Source organism: Tachysurus fulvidraco, chromosome 14, assembly GCF_022655615.1.
Source record: "Tachysurus fulvidraco isolate hzauxx_2018 chromosome 14, HZAU_PFXX_2.0, whole genome shotgun sequence".
NCBI classification, from domain to species: domain Eukaryota; kingdom Metazoa; phylum Chordata; class Actinopteri; order Siluriformes; family Bagridae; genus Tachysurus; species Tachysurus fulvidraco.
This window is the reverse complement of record NC_062531.1, coordinates 4,075,809-4,103,699: the sequence shown is the minus strand read 5'-3', so window position 1 is coordinate 4,103,699 and position 27,891 is coordinate 4,075,809. Positions and strand designations below refer to the sequence as shown.

The following is a 27,891-nucleotide window of genomic DNA, read 5'->3' as shown; positions in this document are numbered from 1 at the left end:
GCTGTAAGTCTAATCTAAAATGAGTCAGGATTCATTGGACTGTGTTTTTCCCTCTGTTGATAACCTTACACTGAATTTTAGTGGTTGTAGATAAACACTTTCCGATTTTACATGATTATGAACAAGCACTCAGGGTGTCTCTGAGAACAGAAATGGGTTTGATATCAACATTTCCTGAGAAACATTTGTGTGGAAAAAAAATATTTTTTTTTATTTTCTTTGACTATATTGTCCTAGTAGGTAGGTAAAAACGAAAACCCTACAAATTCTACAAGTCCTGAGTGTTTACTTTCATACGAGCTTCATATTAACCGCCACAGTGGAGTGAGACATAACAAAGACGTCAAATACTGAACAGGGACACAATAAAAACAGTCGGTAATATGATTTGCAATAAAAAACAGATGCCAAACAGAAGCATTTTCACTGATATCTGATTAATGATCAGATTTGTCTCATCATTAATCATGAAATGAGAGCTTTATGTCTGATATATCAGGTATATGATATACCTGAGAAGCACTTCTGGAAGTAACAACTCTAAGATGCCAACCCTATCTATACCTTCAGGATTTATTCTTGTTTTTTCTTTCCTGAGATCAGCGGTCGGTTTTGTCTTACCTGGAATGAGACGAGGATGAAGGTAATGACAAGCTGCGATGTCGGGCTGATGAACTTCGGCGGCGTCACTGACTTCTTGCCCTGTTCAAAGATGCGGTAGATGCGATTGGTTTTGGTCAGCATGGCCGAGTAGGTGATGCACATCCCAAGGCCGAGCAGGAGCCTACGTAAAGCGCACACCCCTGTGTTCGGCTCGGCGATCATCAGAAAGGTGATGAGGTAGATCAGGAAAATCCCTGTGAGCAGCACGTAGCTCAGCTCGCGTCCTGAAGCCCGCACGATGGGCGTGTCATTAAAGCGAACGAAGATGATCACTACGGACAGAGTGGCAGCGATGCCCAGGATGGCCAGGAACATGGGTACGACCGCCCAGGGCGAGTGCCAGTCAAGCTTGATGATGGGTGTGGGTACGCAGAAGGTGTGGTTCACCGTGGGCCTCATTTCGAAAGGACACATTTCGCACGCTAACTCGCCCACCTGGTACTGGTAGCCGTCGCAGAGCTCGCAGTGCCAGCAGCATGGTACGCCTTTCACCATCTTCTTCCTCTCGCCTGGCTGACACGGAAAGCTGCACACGGACGGAGGGATATAATGTTCTCCTCCCGACCACTGCATCTCCTCCACCTGAGAATTAACATATAATCACTTTTAATTAATATTTATTTCAAATTCAAATTTATTTCTATACGTTTTTAACAATGGATATTGTCTCAAAGCATCTTTACAGAACATAACCATGAAATATTAAAACAAAAAAGTTAATATAAAGATTAATATAATACAAAAAAATCAATAGTAATATCAAATATATTTAAATGTGTTTGTGTTTATCCCCAATGAGCAAGTCTAAGGTGACTCAGGTGACTGTGGGGAGGAAAAACTCCCTTGGATGGTAAAGGAAGAAACCTTGAGAGGAACCAGACTCAATGGGTGGAATCATCCTCATATGGGTGACACTATAGGGACCTCCAGTCTAGAGGTCATGAATGCATGAACTAGCTTCTCAGTCATCCAATCGTTTATATATTTAATGCACTTGGGTAACCTAGACAACTTAGATATTTCATCTGGTTTCGATGAGATATATAACTGGGTATCGTCAGCATAACAATGGAAACTAATTACGTCCTTTCTAATGATGTTTCCTAATGGAAGCACATATATTGAGAAAAGCAGAGGTCCTAGAACTGATCCTTGAGGGACCCCATAGTTTAGGATATATGTAGAATAAGCAGTACTTGGTGCTGTAATATTTATAACACAATAATAAATTATGTCATAAAACAAAAATAACTTATGTTGTAACACAATAATAACATGTTATAACACAAAAATCAATAAATAATAATCAGAGATGATTATTTACAAGTAACATCAAGTGTTATTCCTCTAAGAACTTTTCTTTATTCAGTAAAGACCAACTTTTCAACTTTATAGCTATAGTTATGGAACATTTCCACTTACTTTCTAGTCTTTCCCTCACCAGCTTCACCACTATTTTGGCATATATTGCTTTCATTCTTTAGTAAACCTCTATGAGGAATAAAAAACTTCAGGAAGTGGTGTTACAGGAAAATAATAAACGTCAAGGTGACCAGGTAACCAGGTAACCATGCACCGTGCCATCATTGGTTCTTCTCTTAAAACAGCACAATAATTAGTGTTTCATCATCATCATCATCATCATCATCATCATCATCATCATCATCATCATCATCATCATCATCATCATCATCTTCACCACAAGTGTATCGTTCATTACTGAACACTGTTGTATCAGTTAAATGAAACCAGGTCACATCACTCTCATCATATTGTAAATATTAGTCATTCTAAATTGTTAAATCTCTTCTTTTCAAGGACAGGGCAACTTCACAGAGCTCTGTTTCCCAAAACACAAACATGTGGACTACAAACATGGCTGCCCTGGACTTCACTTCCCATAACACAAGAACTCAAGGACAAGAGCTTTACATAGCTGAGCATATAAGGGGCCTTGCTCAGGGGCCCAGCAGTAAAAGCTGGATGGTCCTGGGATTTAAACTCACAACCTTCTAATCAGCATTTTAACCAGAGAGCTGCCACTTGCCCCAGTCAATGAATTTTATTTCGTTTGGTGGTATTTATCACATCCTTCCTTTTTCTGACTATCATGTCTAATCTTGCGCTCGCATCAATCTCTTAGTCGTGTAATCCTGTACCAACATGATTAACACTCTGTTTGCCTTTTCTGATTTGAATACTGTTAATTTAAAGAATTATAGCACGATTCGAACGTTCTTAATGTCATACATTATCACACGCACTACCTATGAATTATAAAGTATAATTCGAGACTCCTCTCAACATTTCCCCTTGTCACGACTGCCTGTGGCTCATTAATTATAGGTCTGGCTGAGGATTTTATTATTTTTTTTTTCATGCTGCGGTACCTCATACAGTGTGTATGTGTGATGCATTGTAATGCTCTGACCTCCTGATCAGACCCGCATACATAAAGACACAGAAATAGGATGCGTAAGATGATCATTTCTAGATAATTCAGGAGAGGTAGGGTTATGTTTTTGGAGTTGAAGGTGGAGCAGAGTAATTTCAAAACTATTATTGTTATTACAATAAAACAGGAAGTTGACCCACGTTAATTCGGAGGTGGTTCGTCCACTGGCCGATGACTTTGTATCCTGGGCTGCTTGTGTTGCTGAACTGATACTGAAAGATGTCGTAGCGACCCGGAGCGTCGCCGTTCTCGTTGAAAAGGACGCTGGTGCCGGCGCTGCCTGCGACACAACAGCAAAAGAGAAAAAAAACTATTCGAAAGATCATTCATATTTCATGTCCTTTCCACAGATAAGCAGCTAAGTGTCATATCCTCAGAAACAAGAGTCCCTGAGAAAAACAGGTTGCAGCGACATCTGTGACAAAAGCAATTGTAGATAAAAAAAGAATACGAAATAGAAAAAACATCCATCTCAGCGTTATCTAATAAAGTGCGTGTTTTATACTTTATAGTTTGACATTTCACAACAATGAGCTTGTGCTTATGAAGTCCTGTTATTTTCACTCTGTCGTCTGACATTTCGTGATAAATAATCAGCAAATAACTCGTGTTTATCAAGTCAACATTTTCATTAAAAAGGAAGCAAGATAATAAATTAGGAAAGCAAAACAGATGAATCTAATAGATTTGCAAGCGGACGTCTCCCCCCGCCCCCACCAAATGAAGCCTTGGCTGCCTGAGCTATATCTGAATACACTGGATTATGTAAGGAATAAAATGGATTTGACTTCTTCTGCGTTTGCTAAACATCACGCTGAACAACGACGTTCTGGCTCAAGCACGTGATCCAAATGTTGCATCGTATCTGTAACGAGTCTGTCTGTGTTTTCCCTTGTGTCTGTCTGTTGTGATTCCCTGATGTTAATTGTTGACCCCGCCCACCTATTTGTTACCACGGACATTTAATTGCTTTCAATCTCTTCCCCAGGTGTTTTGTCTTAGTCCTTGTCTGTCTCCGTCTTGTGATTGGTTCTCATTCACTATATGTACTCTGTTTTGTTCACTTCCCGGTTGTGAGTCGTTGTTTAGTGTTTAGTATGTTGTCTGTTTATGTCTCTGTTCCTGTTCCCTGTCCTGCTCAGTGTTCTGATCTGTTTTGCCTGCTTGTTCATTGTTTGTTTCCTGTTTTTGCGTATTAAATAGTAACTGCACATGGATCCTCATTCGCCTGTGTCAATTTGTGACAGTATCAAACTTCCACTCGACTGCACTGTACGAGATACGTTCCAACAATGTTTTTTTAACCATGCTAACTTAAAGCGATATGCTATATAAACGAGATTGATGACACCTCTCTCTATCCTAAACTGTGCCACGGTCTATCTCGGTCTATGCCGATCAGTCTATTACACATGGCTTAGAGGAGGAAACCAGAGTAACCAAAGCACAGTGTGAACAAGCAAACCTGAAGCCTCAGAGGTGTGAGGCAAACATACTAACCATTACTCCAACCACCTTGTCTGAACCGCTGTAAGAAAATAATCCGCAAGACGATGTGATGTGATGTGGTGCTGTTATCACAATGAAGTTTCTAATAACACCAGTTTGATGTGTACTAGACTTTTTATGATTTCACATTCTACAAATGATTAAAATTTGTATTCATTAACCCAAAACGTGTCAGAAATAAATCAACACCTTCTGACCAATCAGATTCCAGAGTTTGATATAATTAGGTTTTAACTCTTTGAGTTCTCCATTTATTCCAAACAACACTTCACACTTTTATAGCTACGTTTAACGTCCTTCGTTCTCTCGCTGTTCTGAATTTAAAATGAAAACAATGTCGAAATCCTAGCTTGTCCTGTTACCAGGGAAACAGCAAACCTCTCCATCTTGAGTCAGAAATGAATCAACAGCTTCTGACCGATCAGATTGAGTCTCTGTCTGGATGCAGAGATTTGTATGAATCATTATTTTTTTTATATGTATCATTTTTTTGTGAATAAATATTTTATTTCATACTTTTATTATCATTTTACTGTTACATTTAATGCACTAAAGAAGTAAAGAAGATAGTTCATGTTATCACTTACGCTATAGTAGCTAGAAAAAAATCGTCATGTTACCATGGAAACCGCAAACCTCTCTTTTATTTCTGTCAAAACTGAACCATCACCTCCTAACCAATCCGATTGGAGAGTTTGATATAATTCAGCTTTTAGTCCCGCCTCGGTTCAGGTGCTGCACTTTCTATAACAACACAAACATGATTTTTTTACTTCACGTACTTGACCTTTAAAATACACCTCCAGAACCACATAATTAACTGCCTCCTCTGCAAACACGATTCCCCACAAATCCACAAGTTCACACTCCTCCATCGCAGTCGCATTAAGTTAAGATGCGTTAAATGTGAGGGAGTCCCTTCTATTTCCTTTCTCTCCAACTCCAATGAGCTTTCCAGCTTCTCTCACTTCTTTCTCGCACACCAGCTGCTGTATATGGAGGATCCATTCATGCATACTTTAACCTGATAAATGTTGCATACACAGTACACAGTCTATTCTGGGCTGACTACATGTAAAAAATAAATAAATAAATAAATAAATAAATAAAACAACTTTGTTGATTGACCCGAACTGACTGTCATTCACATCAGTCATTCTGTGATCATTTGACAGTGAAGATTTGTCGTGCCCGATCGTCTTGCTAAGCAGCTTCAGTCACCGCTGAAAGAACAGCAGTTTCCTTTAAGCCTCATTTGAAGTCTTAGGATAAATATAGGGACTCCTTATGTTTTTTTTTCCCTTCTTCTGAAATAATGCATGCTCTTCGTTTGGTTGCTCAAGGCTTTCAGTCACAAGAGATCGAGGAGAGCGAGTTTCCTTTTTCCTACGGTCAAAAAACCTTAATGGACAATTCCTTTAGAAATCCAGGGCCAAGTACGGCTGGAGAAATAACATTTTATAAATGCTAGGGGGGTCTGAGACGAGTCTGACAAAATTAGGGAGGGAAAAAGAAGCAGAAAAGAAAAGAAAGAAAGAAAGAAAGAAAGAAAGAAAGAAAGAAAGAAAGAAAGAAAGAAAGAAAGAAAGAAAGAAAGAAAGAGATGATGTGGTAATGGAGTGCAGAGCTTCAACAGCCGAAATATTAAGCAGTGTAAGTCACTCAGGTAAAAATGTACTGCAGGGCAGAGCGGCGCTTATGAAAGTCTAAACTATACACAACACAACACAACACAACACAACACAACACAACACAACCCGGTTGACCTACAGCCGAGCCAACGCTGTGATCTTCTGAGAAGGAAGTGCTGCTGTCTACAGCCACGAGATTTAATAAGAGACCATTTTTACCAGTAAGCCGGCGTTCCTTTCTGCGGACAGAATGGAAATTGAATTATCGAACATTTTTAATAAGTATAAACAAATGAGTGATTTTCTGGCTGTAAGTCGGATCTAAAACGATCCAGGATTCTGGTGGCTTTCTGTGTGAGACGTGTGTTTTTCCCTCTGTCGATAACCTTATGCTGAATTTTAGTGGTTGAAGATAAACACTCGGGGCAACTCAGAGAGCAGAAATGGGTTTGATCACTATCTTTACTTTGAAGATAGGAACATTTGTGTGAGAAAAAAAGATTCTTTGGAAGGTTTCTTTGAATATATTGTCCTAGTAGGTAGGTAAAAAGTTTCTACAACTTCTTATAGTCCTGAGCTTCATATTAACCACCACAGTGTGAGTCAAACATGACAAAGACGTTCGATACCGAACACAACACAAACAGGAGGAATTTCCATTTTTTTGGCAATGAAAAGTGATGAAAGTGGTTGAAGATACATCTTTGTATCTTAGATGCTTTTTAGACAAATAAGCACTTGGAGCATCTCAGAGAGAAGAAAAGGGTTTGATATCAACATTTACTTTGAAGGTAGAAACATTTTTCCGTTTTTGGCTTATTTGGAACTTTTCTTTATGATTTATTGCAACAAGCAGTCTACGTAAATACACGACAAATTCTGAAAGTCCTGAGTGTCTACTTTCATATGAGCTTCACATTAACGATCACTGTGGACTGAGACATGACAAAAACGTTCAATACCGAACATGGACACGACAAAAAACGGAGGAAACTTCATTTTTGGCCTCTGATATAACAGTTTGTGGTTAGCGAGATTGAGCAGATAATCTCTGCACAATTTACACACCATTCGTTTATTTCTCCTCAGTATCCTGGTCAGGGATACTGTGGATTTTCTTCCAGGAAAACCGGGACTCACAGACGCGTAGACAGTAACCCGAGCTCGTGATCGAACCAGGAAGCTGCTCATTGCACCACAGTGCCACTTTCCATATAGACCATGGCGTCTCAAACACACTTACAAACTTTATAACCACTTTCTTCAACTAAGGACATATCTATATGTGAAAATGATACATTAAAGTCTATTAAAATGAACTGTTCACAGACTTGTTTATAACTGAAACACATTAGGACCAAGATTTTCCACATTATTTATAGTTCTACTTGATTACAGTCCATTCTATTTTCCTGTTCCTGGTCAAATCAGCAGATGAGGACTAAATAATAAATATAATAACTTTAAAAAATAGATAAATCACAGGCACCCTGGTTATGCTTCTGACCATCTTTGATATACAACAAAAACATATCAATTTTTTTCTTCTGCTTTATTTAGTTTCTAGCTCATGTTGTCTAGCAGATCATCAGTAGACTCATCTCCGGTTCGATAACAATTTTTGACACATTTATTTTTGACTATTTCTGACACGTTCAGTGACATGATGTTACAAGAAGTTCGGCTCGTCGACGGTCTGTAGTGCGTTCGATGTGTGGAAGAAATTCACTGTTTATGGATGAAACTTCATTTTCAAATTCGTCTTGTCTTGTTGATTTGATCTCTCTTTTTTGTTCGTTTGTTTGGCTCAAGAAACACAACGTTGTGCTGATTTTCTGAGCTTGAGTGCAAAAGAGTGCAGGGATTTTTAAGAAAACTGTTTTCAGTGAGTGCATTTTGTGTCAAAACATTTAAAAATGATGACAGTTTGTGCAGTTTCACAGTTCATTATCCTTACTAACTGTGTGAAGAGATTTTGAAAGTAAGAACTAAAAAAAAAAGATTAGCAGGGAAAAGAAAAAAATAACTGTACATGCTAGAATGAGTTATTTCTTTAAAAAATCTATTACTCAGAAAAAGAAATACAGGTTCTTTAATCTCAAATGTGATTCTGCCTCATTAGCAGTTCAATAACGTAAGTGAAGCTGTGTGTGTAAGTGTGTGTGTGTGTGTGTGTGTGTGTGTGTGTGTGTGTGTGTGTGTGTGTGTGTGTGTTGGCCTGAAATCCTGAGCTGGACTCACCATTAAAGTTGACAGAACGGATGTAATTGAGCAGTAAACGTCCCTCTACAGGGTCCATCTTAGCACAGAGTCCAGTTGCCCCCGGACACAGGTCCTGGTGCATATTGTGTAAGGCGTGTGCCATGGCGTAAACAGCATCGATCACAAACTGCACCTTCCCCTCCTGCTCGTACAGCGAGTCGCGACTGATCCGTTCCTTACCTGGGGGAAGCAGAGAGAGCCAAATACGGGATGGAGGTATAAATCAAGAACGACAACCAAAAAGGTGAGACGCAAACGAATAAGCATCCGAGAGAATTAAAGGCCGTCGAAGTCACTGTCACGCTGTCACAGTCTACACTCAGAGACAAAACTATTCCTTCCATCTTGTCTCATGCTCTGAACGATCACAGAGGCTCAGCAATGAAGCTGTTTTATGTAAGGATTTGTTTTGGATAATTAAAAATAAATCAGCCCCAATATGCCAAAAAAAATGTCACATTTATTCGTGGAAAGTTGACAGAACAAACAAAAGTTTGAAAAAAAAAAGACAGCATAAACCCAAAGTAACTCCTTTGTTGTCTGTAGATTCTCTATCTTTTAGCAACTCATAAATGAGACAATTGCAGGGAGGAAAATGACTGTGAGAGACAGTAAAGCAGTACCTCCAGGATTTGGTGTGTTTTTGACTTCCTGTGATCACGAAAACATGAAATCCTTCTCGACTGGTGAGGTTTGATTAGCTTTCCTCAGATGGTTGTTAGCTTTAGCTCTTTAATGAGGTTATACTTAGTACTAAAATGTAAAAGCTTATTAGAGATCGATTTAAATTTGATACAACAATTTTCCCCGAACCAACAGGATTTTAATGAGTATGATTTTATGAATAAATCTGTTATCTGGTTTAATAAACAAGCCTCATCCTCTAGAAAAGGAGCACCTCTAAAGACATCAAATTCTGACATGAAAATTGAGATAAATACAACACAGCCACCTGGAGTCCAATCTCCAGTCTAATCCACAAAATGTGACAGGAGATAAACACGATACTGTACAACACATCAGTCATCAGAGGAGCGACCCCGGCTGATTAAACAGGTGGTGTCAGGTAGAGGTTTATCTTCCTCTCTGCTGGATTACAGTCCTGCAGCCACAGAGGTGCTTTATGATCAAGACTAAAAAGTCTTCAGCGGATTCATTGCAACCGAACAGAAACATTTCCTAAAGATATTTAGTTATTTAGGACCAAATCAGCCGTATTGATGATGCTCCTGAGGTAATTATTTCCACTGATGCACTATATAAGTCCGCGCTCTACGGTCAGACCCATAAAAAGAGACGATGATGATTCATGCATAAATGGCATGTAAGGTGTTTGTTTGGTAAACTTGGACTATAAGTAGACTATAAGACTATATCTGCACATGACTCAGCAAAAATTCCTGATAACTATACACTATATCTTCACATGACTCGTCAAAAATTCCTGATAACTATACACTATATCTGCACATGACTCAGCAAAAATTCCTGATAACTATACACTATATCTGCACATGACTCAGCAAAAATTCCTGATAACTATACACTATATCTGCACATGACTCAGCAAAAATTCCTGACAAGTCAGTGTTTTTCTGGGGAAAGTCTGAACCTACGAAGCGGGACATGTGTATTTCAGGCTTATGTGATTCAGGAAAGGAGTTTATGTGATTTAAACATTACAAAACTCATGGGAGGGTCTTACATAATTTGGGGGAGGGGCTACCATAATTCTGGTTGGGATTTATGTGATTTATGGGTGGGGCTTGTGTCATTTGGGGAGGGCCTTACCTAATTCAGAGGTGGAGTTTACTTATTTCAAGGGCAGGATTAATTGAAATTCAAAAGTGGGTCTTATGTTTTTCAGGGGCGGGTTTTATGTAATTCAGGGGTGTGTTTAAAGAATTAAGGGGCAGAACTTGACTAATTCAGGGGCTGATCTTATGTTACTCAGAGGAGGGCATTATGATGTAATTCAGGACAGGACTTACATAATTCAGGGGAGGGGTCTACATAATTTAGGGCAGGTCCTATTTTAATATTTTCAGCAGCAGTAGCTGTATCCGTCTACTCAAATAAATGAAATCACATCACATATCAAAGTATTGTGAACTGTTTCACTTTCACTATTTATATACACCAGATGGTGTTTTTGAAGGATCTTTACGTAATACACAGTTTCACTCCTGTAGCGTTCTCTTAGCCGCCACAAAATAAAGATTTAAAATGCTTTAAACAAAGAAAGAAACAGTTGGATTTACCTGTGCATTTCTTCTTCCCTGGGTCGAGCTTGATGCCCGGCCGTGTGAGCTTGCACTTGAAGTCATCCTCCCAGAACTCAGCAAACCAGATATTTCTGCGGTTGTTCTCCAGAGAGCGAGACATGAAGTACTGATCGAACCCTGACAATAAAACATACCCAGAGAAACAGCGCTGCCTGAAACCCCGGCTGAAACTGAGCGGTGTAACAGGTTAGCAAACAAGATACAGAAGGCAGAAATGGCTCGGATCAGACCTGATACTCGTCCTCAGGTTATCGTGAGTTTTCTTTATGATTTATGTGCGGTTCAACATGATGCTGTAGTTAGGCTAGTTAGCATGTTTTATGACATTTTTCTGCTAGATGTTAACACATCTTTAATGAGAATATTTACACTATTTGAATGGTCAGAAGGGGGGCATGGTGGCTTAGCGGTTAGCACGTTCGCCTCACACCTCCAGGGTCGGGGTTCTATTCCCGCCTCCGCCTTGCGTGTGTGGAGTTTGCATGTTCTCCCCGTGCCTCGGGGGTTTCCTCTGGCTACTCTGTTTTCCTCCCCGGTCCAAAGACATGCATGGTAGGTTGATTGGCATCTCTGGAAAATTGTCCGTAGTGTGTGAGTGTGTGTGTGAATGAGAGTGTGTGTGTGCCCTGTGATGGGTTGGCACTCCGTCCAGGGTGTATCCTGCCTTGATGCCTGATTATACCTGAGATAGGAACAGGCTTCCCGTGACCCGAGGTAGTTTGGATAAGCGGTCGAAAATGAGTGAGAGAGTGAATGGTCAGAATGTTGTTGATTAATTTTCTACAACTATGACTGTGCTAGTATTGTTTCTATGGAAACAACATCTATGCGGACTTGAACGCCACGTGCTGTGAGGACACGCTTATTTAACCTAACGAAAGGAGTCTCCAGTGTCAGTGTATTGTAAGGTAAGTGGTGAAAATCATACATTTAGCCTAGTCAGTCTGCATGTGTTGAATGCCACGAATACTGACAGATCTTTACCTTCCACAGAGGCTCTTTTGGGCAGGATGGTGACGGCTCCCTCGGCCACGTCCTCGTTGTCCAGGATGGGTGCGCTCTTTGCTCCCCAGCTGTCTGAGCCCACAAACTTAAAGTGGCCCGTCAGGTTCGCCCGTTTAGCTGATTCTAGTATCTGCCTAAACCAAAGAGAGCAAAAAATCAAAAAACACAACTAGAGGATAAAGGCATTTATCAGCATCTTCATTATTAGTTTTAATTTTTTTTATGGTCTCTTTCTTTTAATTTCCATTGCATTACAGGCAAAAAAAAAAAAAATAGAGAAACAACGTCACATTAACTGTAAATGAATTTATTGTTGTTGTTGATAATTTATGCATATTTTTAGTCAGGTTTGCAGTGAGGGAATAAACTGTGTTTTACCTTCACTCATTATGAAGAAACGTATTAAACGTAGGTTTTGTCTTCTTTAATTTAAATATTTGGCTAAATTATATGAATTGCTTATAATACATTCATTCATTCATTCATTCATTCATTCTTTCATTCATACACACACAACTAGCAATTTAGCACATCCTGCACACTTAATGCTGGGTTTTTAATAGGTAGGAGAAAACCAGAGAACCCTGAAGAACCTAAAATGGATTATTAACATAATTTACAGGATTGAACTTGAAGCCATGTAGTTTTTATATCAAAAATACAATAAAATCCATACATCTTAGAAACTGATACAAGGACAGCCATTACAGAGCCAGTCCAGTGGGCCACATCACTAGGTCCTGCCTCATTAATGAGTGCCATATCGATTCCATCAGAACAACTAGCTGAACTGTGATGCAGCCACAAGCGCTTGTTAACAAATCAGGTACTGGCCTTCTGACTTCTCTGTACAGAAGACAGCGATTCCCTCTGAATCGCCGCTAATTATATCTGATTTGAATTCTGTTCCAGTAGCAGAGTGAGTGCCGGTTCTCACCGTGTCAACACGCAGCGCTTGTTTAGTGGTGCAAGCTTTAATGAGTGTGAGACTTCAGCACACACGTCTGTCCATGCCGACGTCGTGGAAAGGCTGTCAGCAGCATGTCACACTGGCTAAAGTCTTCATCAGCAAACACTGGCATGCACAGGGCTGCATATGAAGAGCTTTCACTGATTCAAATCAATGCACCTTGCTCTAGATTTACTACAAAGTGACACTGATTCAAAACGTTACAGTGGAATGTGCTCCCTGTTTATCACTATTTTTTATTTCAAAAATGATTTCAAACTGTTTCTGTCAGTCTTAGTTAGTCAGTCTGTTTCCATCAGTCCTAGTAAAGAAGGAGGTGTGGCCTCTGTTTCTATCTGTGCCTGTAATGAAGGAGGCGTGGTCTCTGTTTTTGTCAGTGCTTATAAAGAAGGAGGCGTGGTCTCTGTTTTTGTCAGTGCTTATAAAGAAGGAGGCGTGGTCTCTGTTTTTGTCAGTGCTTATAAAGAAGGAGGCGTGGTCTCTGTTTTTGTCAGTGCTTATAAAGAAGGAGGCGTGGACTCTGTTTTTGTCAGTGCTTATAAAGAAGGAGGCGTGGTCTCTGTTTTTGTCAGTGCTTATAAAGAAGGAGGCGTGGTCTCTGTTTTTGTCAGTGCTTATAAAGAAGGAGGCGTGGACTCTGTTTTTGTCAGTACTTATGAAGAAGGAGGCGTGGTCTCTGTTTTTGTCAGTACTTATAAAGAAGGAGGCGTGGTCTCTGTTTTTGATAGTGCTTATAAAGAAGGATGCCTGGCGTCTGTTTCCACCAGTCTTAGTAAAGAAGGAGGTGTGGCCTCTGTCATTGCCTGTAAAGAAGGAGGCGTGGCCTCTATTTCTATCAGTGAGAGTAAAGAAAACTAACATTAAACTTCTTAAAACTAACATTTTGTAACATATGATGATACGATGCATAGGAGCATCTTTATATCTTATAATATTGACTTTTAGTCAGCTTTAAATGTATATATCATCCACAGAACCATTGATCACACACTGGGCATCCCATCTCATCTCAAAAGGTGAAATATGCACCCTCCAGACACTTTCAAAGACGGCAGCAGTTAAATCTTAAACTTTTTTCCCTTGAACTAGACTTTACATTCAGATAACGTTCTTACACTCTGCTCACTGGCTCAGCTGGGCAGCACTGTGAAGTGATGACCTTCTTCAATTCAAGACTAAAGCTCTGAATACATTGACAGACAGACTGGCAGTCTGTCACTCCTCAACAATATGGCTGAAGGTAAATGTTTTACTCCGTATCTCCACTTACGGCTTTTCATCCTTTGCTACTTTGGCAGTTGAGTTGTCAAGGTTTCAACGAAGCGCGGGCGAGACGACGGCGTCTCAGTACCTATGTTCAATGTAAAAAGTCACTGAATGGCAGAGATAACATCAGGAAGGCTTTAATCTCTGACAGCTTTTATACCTCTGGCCTCTTAAAGTGACATTTTAAAAGCAGATACAGCACAGGCCGTAGGCTGGGTCAAGCCCCGGTGTTACGGCATTACACGAGTCAAACTGGCAAAATCTAAAATATCTATTCTAATATCTAATAAATAGGTTTTAATTTTTAATCAGGAAAAAAGCAGAGCACTGCAAACACCAAAACAGCATTTAGATTTAATAGATTTATAGAGTCATATATAGACATAAATGATGTATTCCAATCAGTGTTTTGTTTCGACCGTTGTTTTTTGTTTTGCGTTTCATATCTACTCTTTCATTACCAATGTAATACGTATCGATATTTATCAACCCAAATCTACACGGACCCATCTGTTTCTCTGTTTAACGCATGGTCTGGAGATTTTACCCATCATGCTCTTCACACTGCTTCACAGTTCAATGGCTAATTTAATTTTCCTGCCCCCTTTATTAGCCTATCAATGCATCAAAGAGACTCCATTCTAATTACGCTCGTAATGATTTCAAACCGAATCTTCCTTCTTTTGTCTATGTATACACACCCAGAATACACCCAGCTATAACTGGTGCAAAAAACCATCACCGTTAGCGTTATATAAATAGTAATGTATGTACAGGAGAAACACTTTCATGATGATAGGGAACTGAGACAGGATACAGCTCAGCAGGTGATGGTTAAGGATCCTAAGGAAAGGAGAGCACAGGCTTATGAAAATTTGTCATGTAGGTTTAGATTACTGTGCAATGGATCCCAGTTCACAGAATAGAAGCCTTTATTTTTGTTACATATACAATAAAGCACAGTGAAATGAATTCTTTGCATATTCCAATTTTGAAGGTTGGGGTCAGTGCACTAGAAAGTGGCTTAGGCATCTGTTCCTGGACGCCTCCCTATGGAGGTGTTCCAAACATGTCCAACCAGGAGAAGACCTAGGACTCGCTGGAGGGACTATGTCTCTCGGCTGGCCAGGGAACGCCTCGGTATTCCTCCAGAAGAGTTGGAGGAAGTGTCTGGGGAGAGGGAAGTCTTAGACTGCTTAGACCCGGCCCTGGATGAGCGGCAGAAGATAGATGGATCGATGGATGGGTCAGTGCACTCATTTGTGCACTGACCCATCCATCCATCCATCCATCTTCTTGCTCAAGGGTTGCTCAAGGGCCCAACAAAGGCATGGGCTGGGGCTCAAACTCCAATCCTCCAATCAACAGAGCCTTAACCACTTGAGCCACCACTGCCACATCATCATCATCATCATCCATTTATTCATTCATTCATCTGCCTTAAAGTTTGAGACACGTTTCTGCCAACCACAGTTGTAAAGAAGGTTATTTGAGTTTCTGTGGAAAAGCAGTCATGATCACAGCAAGTTATAGAAATCATATTTTTCGCCATTCTGATAGTTGATGTAAATAATGGTTTGTAGTATGCACTGAGCTGCAGTCACATGATTGGTTGATGGGGTTGGTAGAGATTGGATTGGATGTTTTCTGTATACATAGTTATGAGGTCATGGGTCATGAGGCGTGCACATGGACGGTAAAATGAAATGAAAATATAAGAAGGATGAAAAATGTATTCATTTACAGTTATACAGATGTTTAGTGTAAGTTTTCCCAATAATCCATAAAATACATTTGAAAAATTACACTCTTCCACAGTTCAAATAGCGGTGCTGACAGTAGATGAGCACTGATGGACTTACTTGATGTCGTCTTCATTGGCGAAGATGATGATCCCTCGAGCGTTCGGGGTCTCCATTAATCTCTTAATGATCTTGTCAAACTCTCCGGGTTTGGGGTCTCGGGGGATCTTTATAGACTGAGCAATGCACAAGCCTCCTGTCTCACAAGAAGACAGACACTCATATTGAAATTTGTCTCATTGAATGTTGACTAGCTCTAATCTATATTAATGACCACAGAGAAGTTACCAAGAAGACGGGTATAAATGCATACTGACGTCACGGCCATGTTTTTCAGACTCTTTGGGACGTACAGTGCTGGGTGTGATATTAATAGCCTGACTAATTTGGTTCAGTTCAGATGGAAAAAGAAGACACTGGAGGTTAAGGAGGGTCAAATTTGATTTGGACAGCAGCGTCAATGTATTGCTTTAAATATACTGTAGTGCATTGCGTTCTAAAATCTGATTACCCTAGTTTTAAAATTAAAATCCTAATTTTTCCTACACATAAGACTTTGTTCTCTTTATATAATGTCCTAATCTATGTTGTTCACCACTTCTGGTTAGAGTGACAATGTTTTATTTCTTTCACCCAGTCCATTTTGTCATTCTTTTGTCTCTCGGTTTACTTTTTTGTTCTTATTCCTGCTAGTTCTTTTATTTTTGTTTTCATAAAAGTCCTGTGAGGCAAAAAAAAAGATATAAACTAAGGTGTTATGTTTATATATGCCTGAAGTACTCAAATTAAGAATTATTGTGTGAGTCTATCTATCTATCTATCTATCTATCTATCTATCTATCTATCTATCTATCTATCTATCTATCTATCTATCTATCTATCTATCTATCTATCTATCTATCTATCTATACATATTCAATTTCTGACATTGATATCAAACCCATCTCTATTCCACAATCCATTTCCCATTACTAAGTCACATCTGACTCTGTAGACAATGTCCAGCAAGTCAGTGAGGCAGAAATACAGAATGAGGTTATAAATATCACATATAGCACTTATACAGTAGTAAATATGACTTATTTACAACATTAATTCCCAAGGAAAGTAAAACCACTAGAGTTGAAAAGCCAATAATGGAGTGAAATGAAGACGAGTCAAAGCAGCACTCAGCTGCATTCTGTGAGATAAGAGCAGGATGGGAATCTATCTAGTTTATTTCTCTAGTCCAAAATGCCTCCAGACAAATAATCCAGACAGAGATCTGATTGAATTTTAGAGCAATTGATGTTGAATAAGTGGCCTTCAGTTCCTCTTATAGATAGATAGATAGATAGATAGATAGATAGATAGATAGATAGATAGATAGATAGATAGATAGATAGATAGATAGATAGATAGATAGATAGATAGATAGATAGACATTTGTTTGTAGATAGATAGATAGATAGATAGATAGATAGATAGATAGATAGATAGATAGATAGATAGATAGATAGATAGATAGATAGATAGATAGATAGACAGACATTTGTTTGCTTTTTCCTGCTTTAAAGTATTTTAAATTAGCAAAAGCGCTCGTGTCTTTCTACACTGCCAAAATGCTATCAGTGCTAAGGTGCTAAGCTAGCAGCTTTACCATGAGATTTGAACTATGTTAGCACCTCCACCCTAAGATCCAAAAAAAAAAAAAAACTAATATCCTCCTGCCTTTCCAATGTTAATCGAGTAAACTGCTAGCAGCTTTACCTTAGGGTCTATAATTAAATTTGGAAAAAGCCCTTATGTCTTCGTGCACTACCAATGCTAAACTAATAAACTGCGCACACTTTTAAGCCAGTATCTCCTGCCTTCCTGCTTTCCTGCTTTCCTGAATAGTTACCTGGCTAGTTAACTGCTAGCACATGTACCTTTCTCTCTATCTCTACAGATGGATTTCAGGAAAAGCCCCCATGCCTTCATGTATTCTAAAAATAGCTACCTATCTAGTTCACTGCTAGAAACTCAGACTTATCAAGAGCCCGTGTGTCAAAATCAAGCCCTCGGGTCAAACCCGGCTTCGTCTCATTAGGTGCGGCTGAGCTTGCAAAATTATTGGAACAACCCCTAGAAAACACTACTCAAAAACAACCTAGAATTTACAGCAACCTCCCTGCTTTGTGCACATACTATTGCATTATTATTATCTGTTATGCATGAAGTTTTGGAATCAAAGACAAAGAACATATATGTATATACATAATCTTAGCAACATGAGCTCCTCTTAATCTTTTCCAGTTTATAGAGAACGAGGCATAGAAGCCTTTATTATCGCCACATATATATTACAGCACAGCGGAATTCTTTTCTTCACATACCCCAACTGAGGAGGTTGGGGTCAGAGTGCAGGGGCAGCTATGATACAGCACCCCTGGAGCAGGGAGGGTTGAGGGCCTTGCTCAAGGGCCCAGCAGTGGAAGCTTGGGCCTTGAACCCCGATCCTCCGACCAACAACCCAGAGCCTTAACGAGTTGAGCCACCACTGCCCCACAGTTTCAAGCCAAACATATAAGATCTATATTGTCTACATAGGGAATCAGATGACTGTTTATTTCTATTTGTTAAACCAGTAACTAATCTTTTCCATACATTATAGTTCCGGCAAAAAAATAAATAAATAAAAAGTTCAGTGCACTTCATACAGTAATAACGTTTCATTTACAGCATTTGGCAGACACCCTTATCCAGAGAGACTTACATTATCTCTCTTTTTTTTTAATAGAGCTGAGTAAATGATAGTTCAATAAGGGCCCAACAGTGGCAGCTTGGTGGACCTGGGATTGAACTCACAACCTTCTGATTGGCAGCTCAACACCTTAACCACTAGGCTACCACGTGCCCTAGTTTCATGACAATTCAGTTTTACTAAAGAAATAAGATTTCTTTCCCAACAAAGACTTACACAATGTGGAGTTGACTGAAAAATTTGTTTAATCCAGTCTGAATATTACAGTTAGACGACTTTTCTTTTTTTTTACAATCCGCCTGCATTTTTTTTAACGTTTATTCCAGCGCTTAATAGCTCTAGTTTATGGCCTTGCAAAAGCTCATGAAAATATTGATGTGATCTGGGCAGAATTTGAGTTCGACACCCACAGTGTAGAGGAACGAAATGAGAACCCATTTAGGATTTAGATGTGCTGTTAAACTTTTCATTAGATTAGATTTAAAAGAGCAGTGTTAGGACCGTTAATGGAGACTTTTCTGCAGTGGGCATTACTGTACCTGCCTCTCGAGAGATCTGAACAAACGCATCCACGCCGCTCTCTCCGTAGTTGCCCTCGGAGGCCAGTGTAGAGACATAATTCCAGCCAAGAGCCTTGACGATGTCCACCATGGCCTGAGCCTGGTACGAGTCCGGAGGAACCACTCGAGAGAAGAAGTCGTAGCGGTTGTTATCGCTGAGCTCCGGGGCTGTGGAGGCGTAGCTGATCTGAGGTATCTAGAAACAGGAGACACAAACAGGATATAAATCTGAATCTAAATGAAGACTTAAATTGATGATCACAATTATTTTGTTTTAAAAATGCATCACTGGGGGGCACGGTGGCTTAGTGGTTAGCACGTTCGCTTTGGGGTTTGATTCCCGCCTCCACCTTGTGTGTGTGGAGTTTGCATGTTCTCCCCGTGCCTCGGGGGTTTCCTCCGGGTACTCCGGTTTCCTCCCCCGGTCCAAAGACATACATGGTAGGTTGTTTGGCATCTATGGAAAATTGTCCGTAGTGTGTGAGTGAATGAGAGTGTGTGTGTGCCCTGTGATGGGTTGGCACTCCATCCAGGGTGTATCCTGCCTCGATGCCCGATGGTGCTCCCTGTGACCCGAGGTACACTAGTTCGGATAAGCGGTAGAAAATGAATGAATGAATTTTCAGATCTTTTCCATCAACCACTTTTATACTTTCACTATGAAAAAAGAAACAAACTACTGATGGAAATACATTATTCTAACACATACAGTATATTTATCCCAAATCTGCTTCTTGTATTTTTCAATTCTTCACATTCAACAGATGCTTTTTAAGCTTTTTTTTTCCGAAAGCATACTGTTCTGCATTCCGTGTACGGTCGTTTCCTTCGCTGAGGTAATATTTCATTCTGAAAGATCATCTGTTTCCTGGGATTCTGCTGATTCCTGACATAATGTTTTTCAGCCATTTCACTCTTCCAGGTCCTAAAGCCAGATCTGAATGTTTTTCTCTCCAACTTCATAAATAAAAAAGTTACACTGCATACATAAGCAGATATAGTCTTTTACTCAATTCTGCACAAATAGGAAACAGAGTGAATGCAAAAAGTATTGGCACCCTTCAGGAAAATGAACACAATGCTTTTTTCTTTTTTAAATAGATGTCAATAATTTTGCAGCAAACTTATATATCTTGAACTGTAAAGTAATATCCTGTATTTATTTAAATATTTGATGTGTTAATCTGTATAAGAGAATATAGTATTTCATTTAGGCCTGGGCAAACAGAACACAAAGTCAACTAAAAAATTATTGGCACCCTTCAAGAAAATTAACACTCAGCTTTGATACAATTCTTTAAAAAAAAATTAAATAATGCATTAAAATAAAAAATGTAAACATATTTACTAAAAATAAATTCCATCTAGGGGAGCACGGTGGCTTAGTGGTTAGCACTTTCCCCTTACACCTCCAGGGTTGGGGGTTTGATTCCCGCCTCCACCTTGTGTGTGTGGAGTTTGCATGTTCTCCCCGTGCCTCGGGGGTTTCCTCCGGGTACTCCGGTTTCCTCCCCCGGTCCAAAGACATGTACGGTAGGTTGATTGGCATCTCAGGAAAATTGTCCATAGTGTGTGATTGCATGAGTGAATGAGAGTGTGTGATTGCATGAGTGAATGAGAGTGTGTGTGTGCCCTGCGATGGGTTGGCACTCTGTCCAGGGTGTATCTGATGCCTTGATGCCCAAAGACACCTGAGATAAGCACAGGCTCCCAGTGACCCGAGAAGTTCGGATACGTGGTAGAAAATGAATGAAATTCCATATAGTATATGTAGACTTGGACACCTCTGTTACCTCTTGTTTTATTCACTCATCTACATTAAAGACTTTATCCTGGTCAGGGTTACAAGCTGATGCAGAGCCAGTCCAGAGAATCCTGTGCAGGAATCGTGGCTACACAAGATATGTGATGCCGAACCATCGTAAGAATTTTACTACTAAGAGTCGGTCACAAAAAAAATAAAAATAATATAAAATCTGTACTTTCACAAGCTCTTACTGTAAATATCTCCTCTGTGCACATTGTGCCTCAGCACTCAGTTAAAAACCTGGTATCGTAGCACTACTTGTCCTGCTTTTATTTTCATATTTGTAAGTCACTTCGGATCATCTGCTAAATGAATAAATGTAAAATTGGAATTATAATAAGTCCAGTAAGGTACAAACCGGGTTTCATTCTAAAATCCACAAGAAATATTGTACATATTTCAATCAAAATAAAATTGTTCCTCGGTCACATTTTCAGGATGAATACGCTGCTCTGTGATTAGTTACACACTTCACACCGTCTAACGATAACCATTTACTTACTAAATGCTACACTATCACTCTTAACAGATTAGATTTAATTAACAAGAAGAGCCAAAAGTTTCATCATAATGAAAATGTCATTCGAATGAAAGTTTGTTTAATTCAAAGTCTGCATTTTTTTTGTCCTCCTCTCACACAAAAATGATTTTTTTGGATTTAAACAGAAAAAAAATTTAATCTGTAGGCGCATTAACACCTTAGCCATTAAAGGTGTATTTTCAGACGCAGGTTCAGCCTGGTCATGGCTTTAATTACAATGCTAAGTAATTCTCCATTAAAGGAATACTTTTAAAATAAATAAATAAAATGAAAAATCTTAATGTGCTTGCCGATAAGGCAGTAGAGCAGGTTCAGACTGGTGGATGTGAATCATTTACAGAACTACTCGGTTGCTTATTTGACTATTTTTTTTCCAGGCTGTTTTTAACAGGGAAAGTCGTGGCCTAATGGTTAGAGAGTCTGACTCGTCATCCTAAGGTTGTGGGTCCGAGTCTCGGGCTGGCCACGACTGAGGTGCCCTTGAGCAAGGCACCGAACGCCCCAACTGCTCCCCAGCGCCGCAGCATACTGTAAATGGCTGCCCACTGCTCCGGGTGTGTGTTCACAGTGTGTGTGTGTGCACTTTGGATGGGTCAAATGCAGAGAAGGAATTCTGAGTATGGGGCACCGTACTTAGCCGTATGTCACGTCACATCGTCACTCATTTATTCCCAGACTTAATAGAAGGTTTTTCTAAAAACCCTAGAAATTGCCAGGCGTTTGGATTAGCAGATTTCTGTTAATCACCCTGACCGTAATTCAGTATAATAATTCATCTTGGACAGGTTTTAATCCAGACGGGTTCGGATTCTCCTACTAACGTGTGAAGATAAATCTCCGTAAGGACGTTTCAGAGAAAACAGAAGCAAAAAATACACTGATTCTCTGAAAACATTCGTACAGCAAGCGACAGATTTATCGCGAATCGTAAAAAGGAAGATTAGGGCTTTAAGGCCACCTCCTGTACGGAGGTCTGTAGAACTGATCGTTCGGACGTACGTTTGTGATTTGTGTTGTTTTATTTAAATGTGGGTCAGTGAGAAGAGGAACGCAGGCAGAGTGTGTGGAGAGAAAGATACGAGAGGAAGCCATTTGACAGATTATCCATCGAGGATTAGAACGGTTTTAGTCAAATGAGAAGCAGAAAGCCATTTCACAGCCTTTCAAAAAAAAAACTAGACATTCAACAACAGACTTAACTCTTCATTCACTACCATGAATCATCATAAAGCAGATTAGATCAGTGTATATATACACTGTATACACACACAGATACAAACAGCCTCGCATTATAGACTCGTCGTGGGTGGCTTTAGCGAGCATCAATAAAACCTGCGTAATGTACGTGGGCTGTGTTTGGGATCAGTGAGTGAAACCGTTCGACACACTCGCACTTTTAAAAGAAAGCTTTTTCATTTGAAAAGAATGTCTAATATATATATATATATATATATATATATATATATATATATATATATATATATATATATATATATATATATATATATATATACAGTATATTAGAAAATACTGTCTCAGGAATCCTAAAATTCTTAAAGACATGGAATGTTTGGAATTCTTAAAGGAATTCCTACTGAAATTCTACTGTATTACTGTATCAATCAGGAATTTATAGGGGATGTGTGTTGTGCTCAATAACATTCAGTGTGTATATAAGGCACAACAAGAACATTTATAGTACACAGCGTTAGCCTGCACATTAAAACCTCAGAGCATCATGAAGCGAAGATAAATTTCCTGCTAAACCAAAAACAGCATACGATGAAATTCCCACCATCAGAAATGACAGCCAGTTCAAACACTAATATGTAATATTCTGTATTTTCTGAATAAAAATGTCCTCTGAATATACAAATCTGTGTGAGGAATGTAACATAATGTGGCTTGCTGGTACAGGAAAATTAATTCATTCATTCATTCATTTTCTACCGCTTATCCGAACTATCTCGGGTCACGGGGAGCCTGTGCCCATCTCAGGCGTCATCGGGCATTGAGGCAGGATACTGTCAGGACTCAGCCCGGACTTTGGCCACATGCATGTGTTTATGTTCTTTGTCACTTGTCTGCTCCTTCTGTTTCCACACATCTGTTTCCCATTGTTATTACCCCGTCTATATAACTGTGCCGCGTTGCCCTGTGCAAACGGTTGTCTACTGTTGTCTTGTCCTGTCTTTAGTCCGTGTCCTGTTTAGTGTTCTTTTATTATTAAATCCTGTTTATTTCGCCATACTGCATTTGGGTCCGTTTTGTCCCGCATTCGTGACAGATACACCCTGGACGGAGTGCCAACCCATCGCAGGGCACACACACACTCTCATTCACTCACTCGCACACACTATGGACAATTTTCCAGAGATGCCAATCAACCTACCATGCACGTCTTTGGACCGGGGGAGGAAACCGGAGTACCCGGAGGAAACCCCCGAGGCACGGGGAGAACATGCAAACTCCACACACACAAGGCGGAGGTGGGAATCGAACCCCCAACCCTGGAGGTGTGAGGGGAACGTGCTAACCACTAAGCAACCGTTCCCCCCGGTACAGGAAAATAATCAACAAAAAATTCAAGCATCTTCGACCAATCAAATTTGAGACTTGGCTCAAATGTATGTAGGCTCGTACGACACAGTTCTCAGCAAGAACATGATACTTCATAATTTTCATGTTTAATGATTGTAATCAAGTTTACTGATTTTGATTCTTATGAGATCAACTTGAATCACTTCCCAGCTAATTTAGCTTCATAGCTCTAAGAAGATTACCTGAAGACCATTCGTATGTAAGACGTGTAGTGAAAAAAACCCTCTATATTTTATACGTGAATGCGTTTGTGTAGACATGATGCACAATCCCCTGTGCCGAATTCCATCTGCTTAGTTTATTCAGCTGGATTTCTATGAGTGTTGGTATTAATTCAGTGCCAGGGATTTTGTGTAATTCGCGATGTATGTGGGAATGTTTATAGGAGACTTGCTGTAAAATCCCTAGAGCTGGATTTGCTCGGTGTGTGTGTGTGTGTGTGTGTGTGTGTGTGTGTGTGTGTGTGTGTGTGTGTGTGTGTGTGTGTATGTGGATGCCTTTATAAGAAGATATAGTATTTTAGTCAGTTTTGCACATTTAGAACATCAAGTTAACTAAAAACATATTGGCACCCTTCAGTAAAATGAATATTCTTTTTATATAAATAGGTGCCAATACTTTTGCAGCAAACTTGTACATCTTGTATCCTAAAGGTGCATTTTGTATTCTTTCATATTTTTGATGTGTGTGTTAATACAGTATGTATAAGAGAATATAGTATTTCATCTAATCCTAGGCACACAGAACATGTTGTCCACAATTATTGGCACCCTCCAAGAACACAAATATTCAGCAATGATGCACTGTTCTATTGAAAGGTGCCAATAATTTTGGAATCAACTTTTTTAACTTGTACCCTAAAGTAGTATTCTGTATTCTTTGATGTGTGTGTGTGTGTGTGTGTGTGTGTGTGTGTGTGTGTGTGTGTGTGTGTGTGTGTGTGTTTGCCTGTATGTGTGGACTGCATTCACTGATTTCTTTTTGTCAATGCAATGTGACAAATTTTCCCCCCTAAACATTAATAAAGCAATCAGTCATCTTCACATGTCTGTCTCTCTCCATTTAGCTAACATTTCCTCCAGCTGAAGCGTCCACTCGGTGAGCTTCATCAACATACCCAGGCAAACTGTGGTTCACGGGAAGTTGAGCACGCTTACAGCGAGTCACTAGCTTCACCCCAGAGCTGTAGTTGTAATAATTAATTAGACAGCTCTTCTAATCAGAGGCTTTACATGCAGCTACAAACCTGCTTTCTGGCTCAACGGATTCATAAAAGTGAACAAAACACTTTTGGAGTTTTAATTATTCTGCTTGTGGCTATGTTGAGGGATTTAACAGCCCATAACAGAGCAGGATCTTAGTGAAAAGATTACAACCAGGTGGAATATATCTGTTTCTTTCTCTTTCTACATATAACATGTTATAAACAAAAGTGTTACTAACATACAATTGATTCCTGGGATGATTTGGGGTTTTGGGGATGTGGTAGCTTAGGGTTTAAGGCAGGGGTGTCAAGCTCAAATTCACAGTGGGCCAAGATATATAACACTGAGATAAAGTCACGGGCCAAACTGAATATTTATTGAAAAATGAACTGCAACTGGTCTGTAATGTTCAACCTTTTTCATATGGAAACAATCTTTAGTTTTGCTTAAACACAGGATTTGGAACAACCAGAGCTTGATATTACAAACACATAAGAAATTAAATTCGAAATAAAAAGACACATCAGTGGTGTTCATTTCGCAAACTTTGACCATACACTTTTTGACAAACTCTCCCTCATTAAAGGGCAGATTTTGCTGTCTCCGCTGCCATGATAAAACTCGCCTTTACAGCAGCTTCAGTTTTTGATTTTGGTTTCATGAACATAGTCGGCTGGGAAACCAGACTTTTTTTCATCTCCTCTGCCTTCTGGAGCTTCTGCTTTACGTCCAGGTCCTTATACTTCTAATAATGCTTCGTTTCATAGTGTCTTATGTTGTATTCTTTCGTTACAGACACGTTAGCTCTATTAGCACACAATCCTTTATATTCGTGAATAGACAATCGGCCTTCCACCTGTCTTGAAAGCTCCTATTGTCCATCTCTCGTTTGGCCATTTTTGTGGAGGGTGGAATTAACTTGCCCGATGTGACTGTAGCAGGTTTGTTAACGACTGTCAACAGAGAATGAGGGGCGCTTGCTGTTTGTGACTACGCTTCAATACAGTGGCAAGGCATTTGTAGTATTAACGGAGCATGTGGCTAACCAGCTGTAATGCACATCTGATATGAACTCGCGGGCCAAATATAATTACACCCCAGTTTTACACCCCTGGTTTAAGGTGTTGGACTGTTGATTGGAAGGTTGTGAGCTTGAATCCCAGGTCTACCAAGCTGTCACTGCTGGACCCGTGACCAAGGCCCTTAACACTCAGTTGTATGAAATGAGATTTTAAAAAATGTAAGCTGCCAAATGCTGTGAATAAGCCTAAAAAAAAGATCTGGAAGAATAAAAAGCTTTGCATCGATCTACCTTGCTGTTGTTTTTGTACCAATTGCAAAAAAGAAATGTTTTTTTTTTTAAGAAAACACAAGTGCTGAAACTGTTTGTGTATAAAAGCTGACACCATACCATCATCTGAACAGTGCCATGGTTATGCCGATGCACCTGACTACACTACCCATCAGCCCCTGCGTGTCACATGACCCACTCCACCCTGATGATGAACACCTCAATTTAAATTCCAAATAAAAGGTATGTTTCTGCATACCATAATCAAGACTTTGTTTACGCCGAGTTTTGTTCATCGCTTCACTTCATACAGTCTGTTGGTTTTGTTACCGTGGTTTGCGTGTCACTGTTTCTTTGTTCCTTTTTTACTGTGTAAATAAAAGTTTGCACTTATATCCGCTGCCTCGACGACTTTCTGACAAACATCATTAGCAAGGAAATATTTGTCTAAGCTAATCTGTTGTTTAGTTGTCAAGATTTTAGCTTTCAGGTTTTTATTGTTGTTTATTGTTGTGTGTTTAAACAAAAAATATCTAAATTTTTATTCTAATAAATCTGTATTGTCTGTGTGGATGTGTTTGTTTGTGAGTTTGTTTGTGTTTGTGTGTTTGTTTGTGTGTTGTTTGTTTATGTGCATGTTTGTTTGTTTGTATGTATTTGTGTTTGTGTGTGCTTGTGTGCATGTTTGTTTGTATGTGTGTGTTTGTGTGTGTTGTTTGTTTATGTGCATGATTGTTTGTTTGTATGTATGTGTGTGTTTGTATGTGCTTGTGTGCATGTTTGTTTGTTTGTATGTGTGTGTGTGTTTGTGTGTGTTGTTTGATTATGTGCATGTGTGTTTGTTTGTGTGTGTTTGTGTGTGTGTTGTTTGTTTATGTGCATGTTTGTTTGTTTGTATGTATGTGTGTGTTTGTATGTGCTTGTGTGCATGTTTGTTTGTTTGTATGTGTGTGTGTGTTTGTGTGTGTGTTGTTTAATTATGGGCAAGTTTGTTTGTTTGTATGTATGTGTGTGCTTGTGTGCATGTTTGTTTGTTTGTGTGTGTTTGTGTGTGTGTTGTTTGTTTATGTGCATGTTTGTTTGTTTGTATGTATGTGTGTGTTTGTATGTGCTTGTGTGCATGTTTGTTTGTTTGTATGTGTGTGTGTGTTTGTGTGTGTGTTGTTTGATTATGTGCATGTTTGTTTGCTTGTATGTATGTGTGTGTTTGTGTGTGTTTGTGTGCATGTTTGTTTGTTTGTGTGCATGTTTGTTTGTGTGTTTGTTTGTTTATTTGCTGTTCTGGGGTCAGGTATAGTAGAGAACACTACAAA

The 27,891-nt window shown here is 39.4% G+C and overlaps 1 protein-coding gene across 1 annotated transcript in view; it reads right to left on the bottom strand.

Annotated features, from left to right (window-relative positions):
* The window catches only part of grm6a (glutamate receptor, metabotropic 6a), a 77,033-nt gene that overhangs the window by 18,713 nt on the left and 30,429 nt on the right, over positions 1-27,891 (bottom strand). The window contains exons 3-9 of the mRNA XM_027151138.2: positions 19,113-19,329; positions 15,909-16,044; positions 11,790-11,944; positions 10,782-10,922; positions 8,500-8,700; positions 3,259-3,398; positions 622-1,245 (exon numbers count right to left, since the gene is read on the bottom strand). Of these exons, the coding sequence (XP_027006939.2) occupies positions 622-1,245; positions 3,259-3,398; positions 8,500-8,700; positions 10,782-10,922; positions 11,790-11,944; positions 15,909-16,044; positions 19,113-19,329 (1,614 nt within the window). The remainder of the gene's footprint in view (positions 1-621; positions 1,246-3,258; positions 3,399-8,499; positions 8,701-10,781; positions 10,923-11,789; positions 11,945-15,908; positions 16,045-19,112; positions 19,330-27,891) is intronic.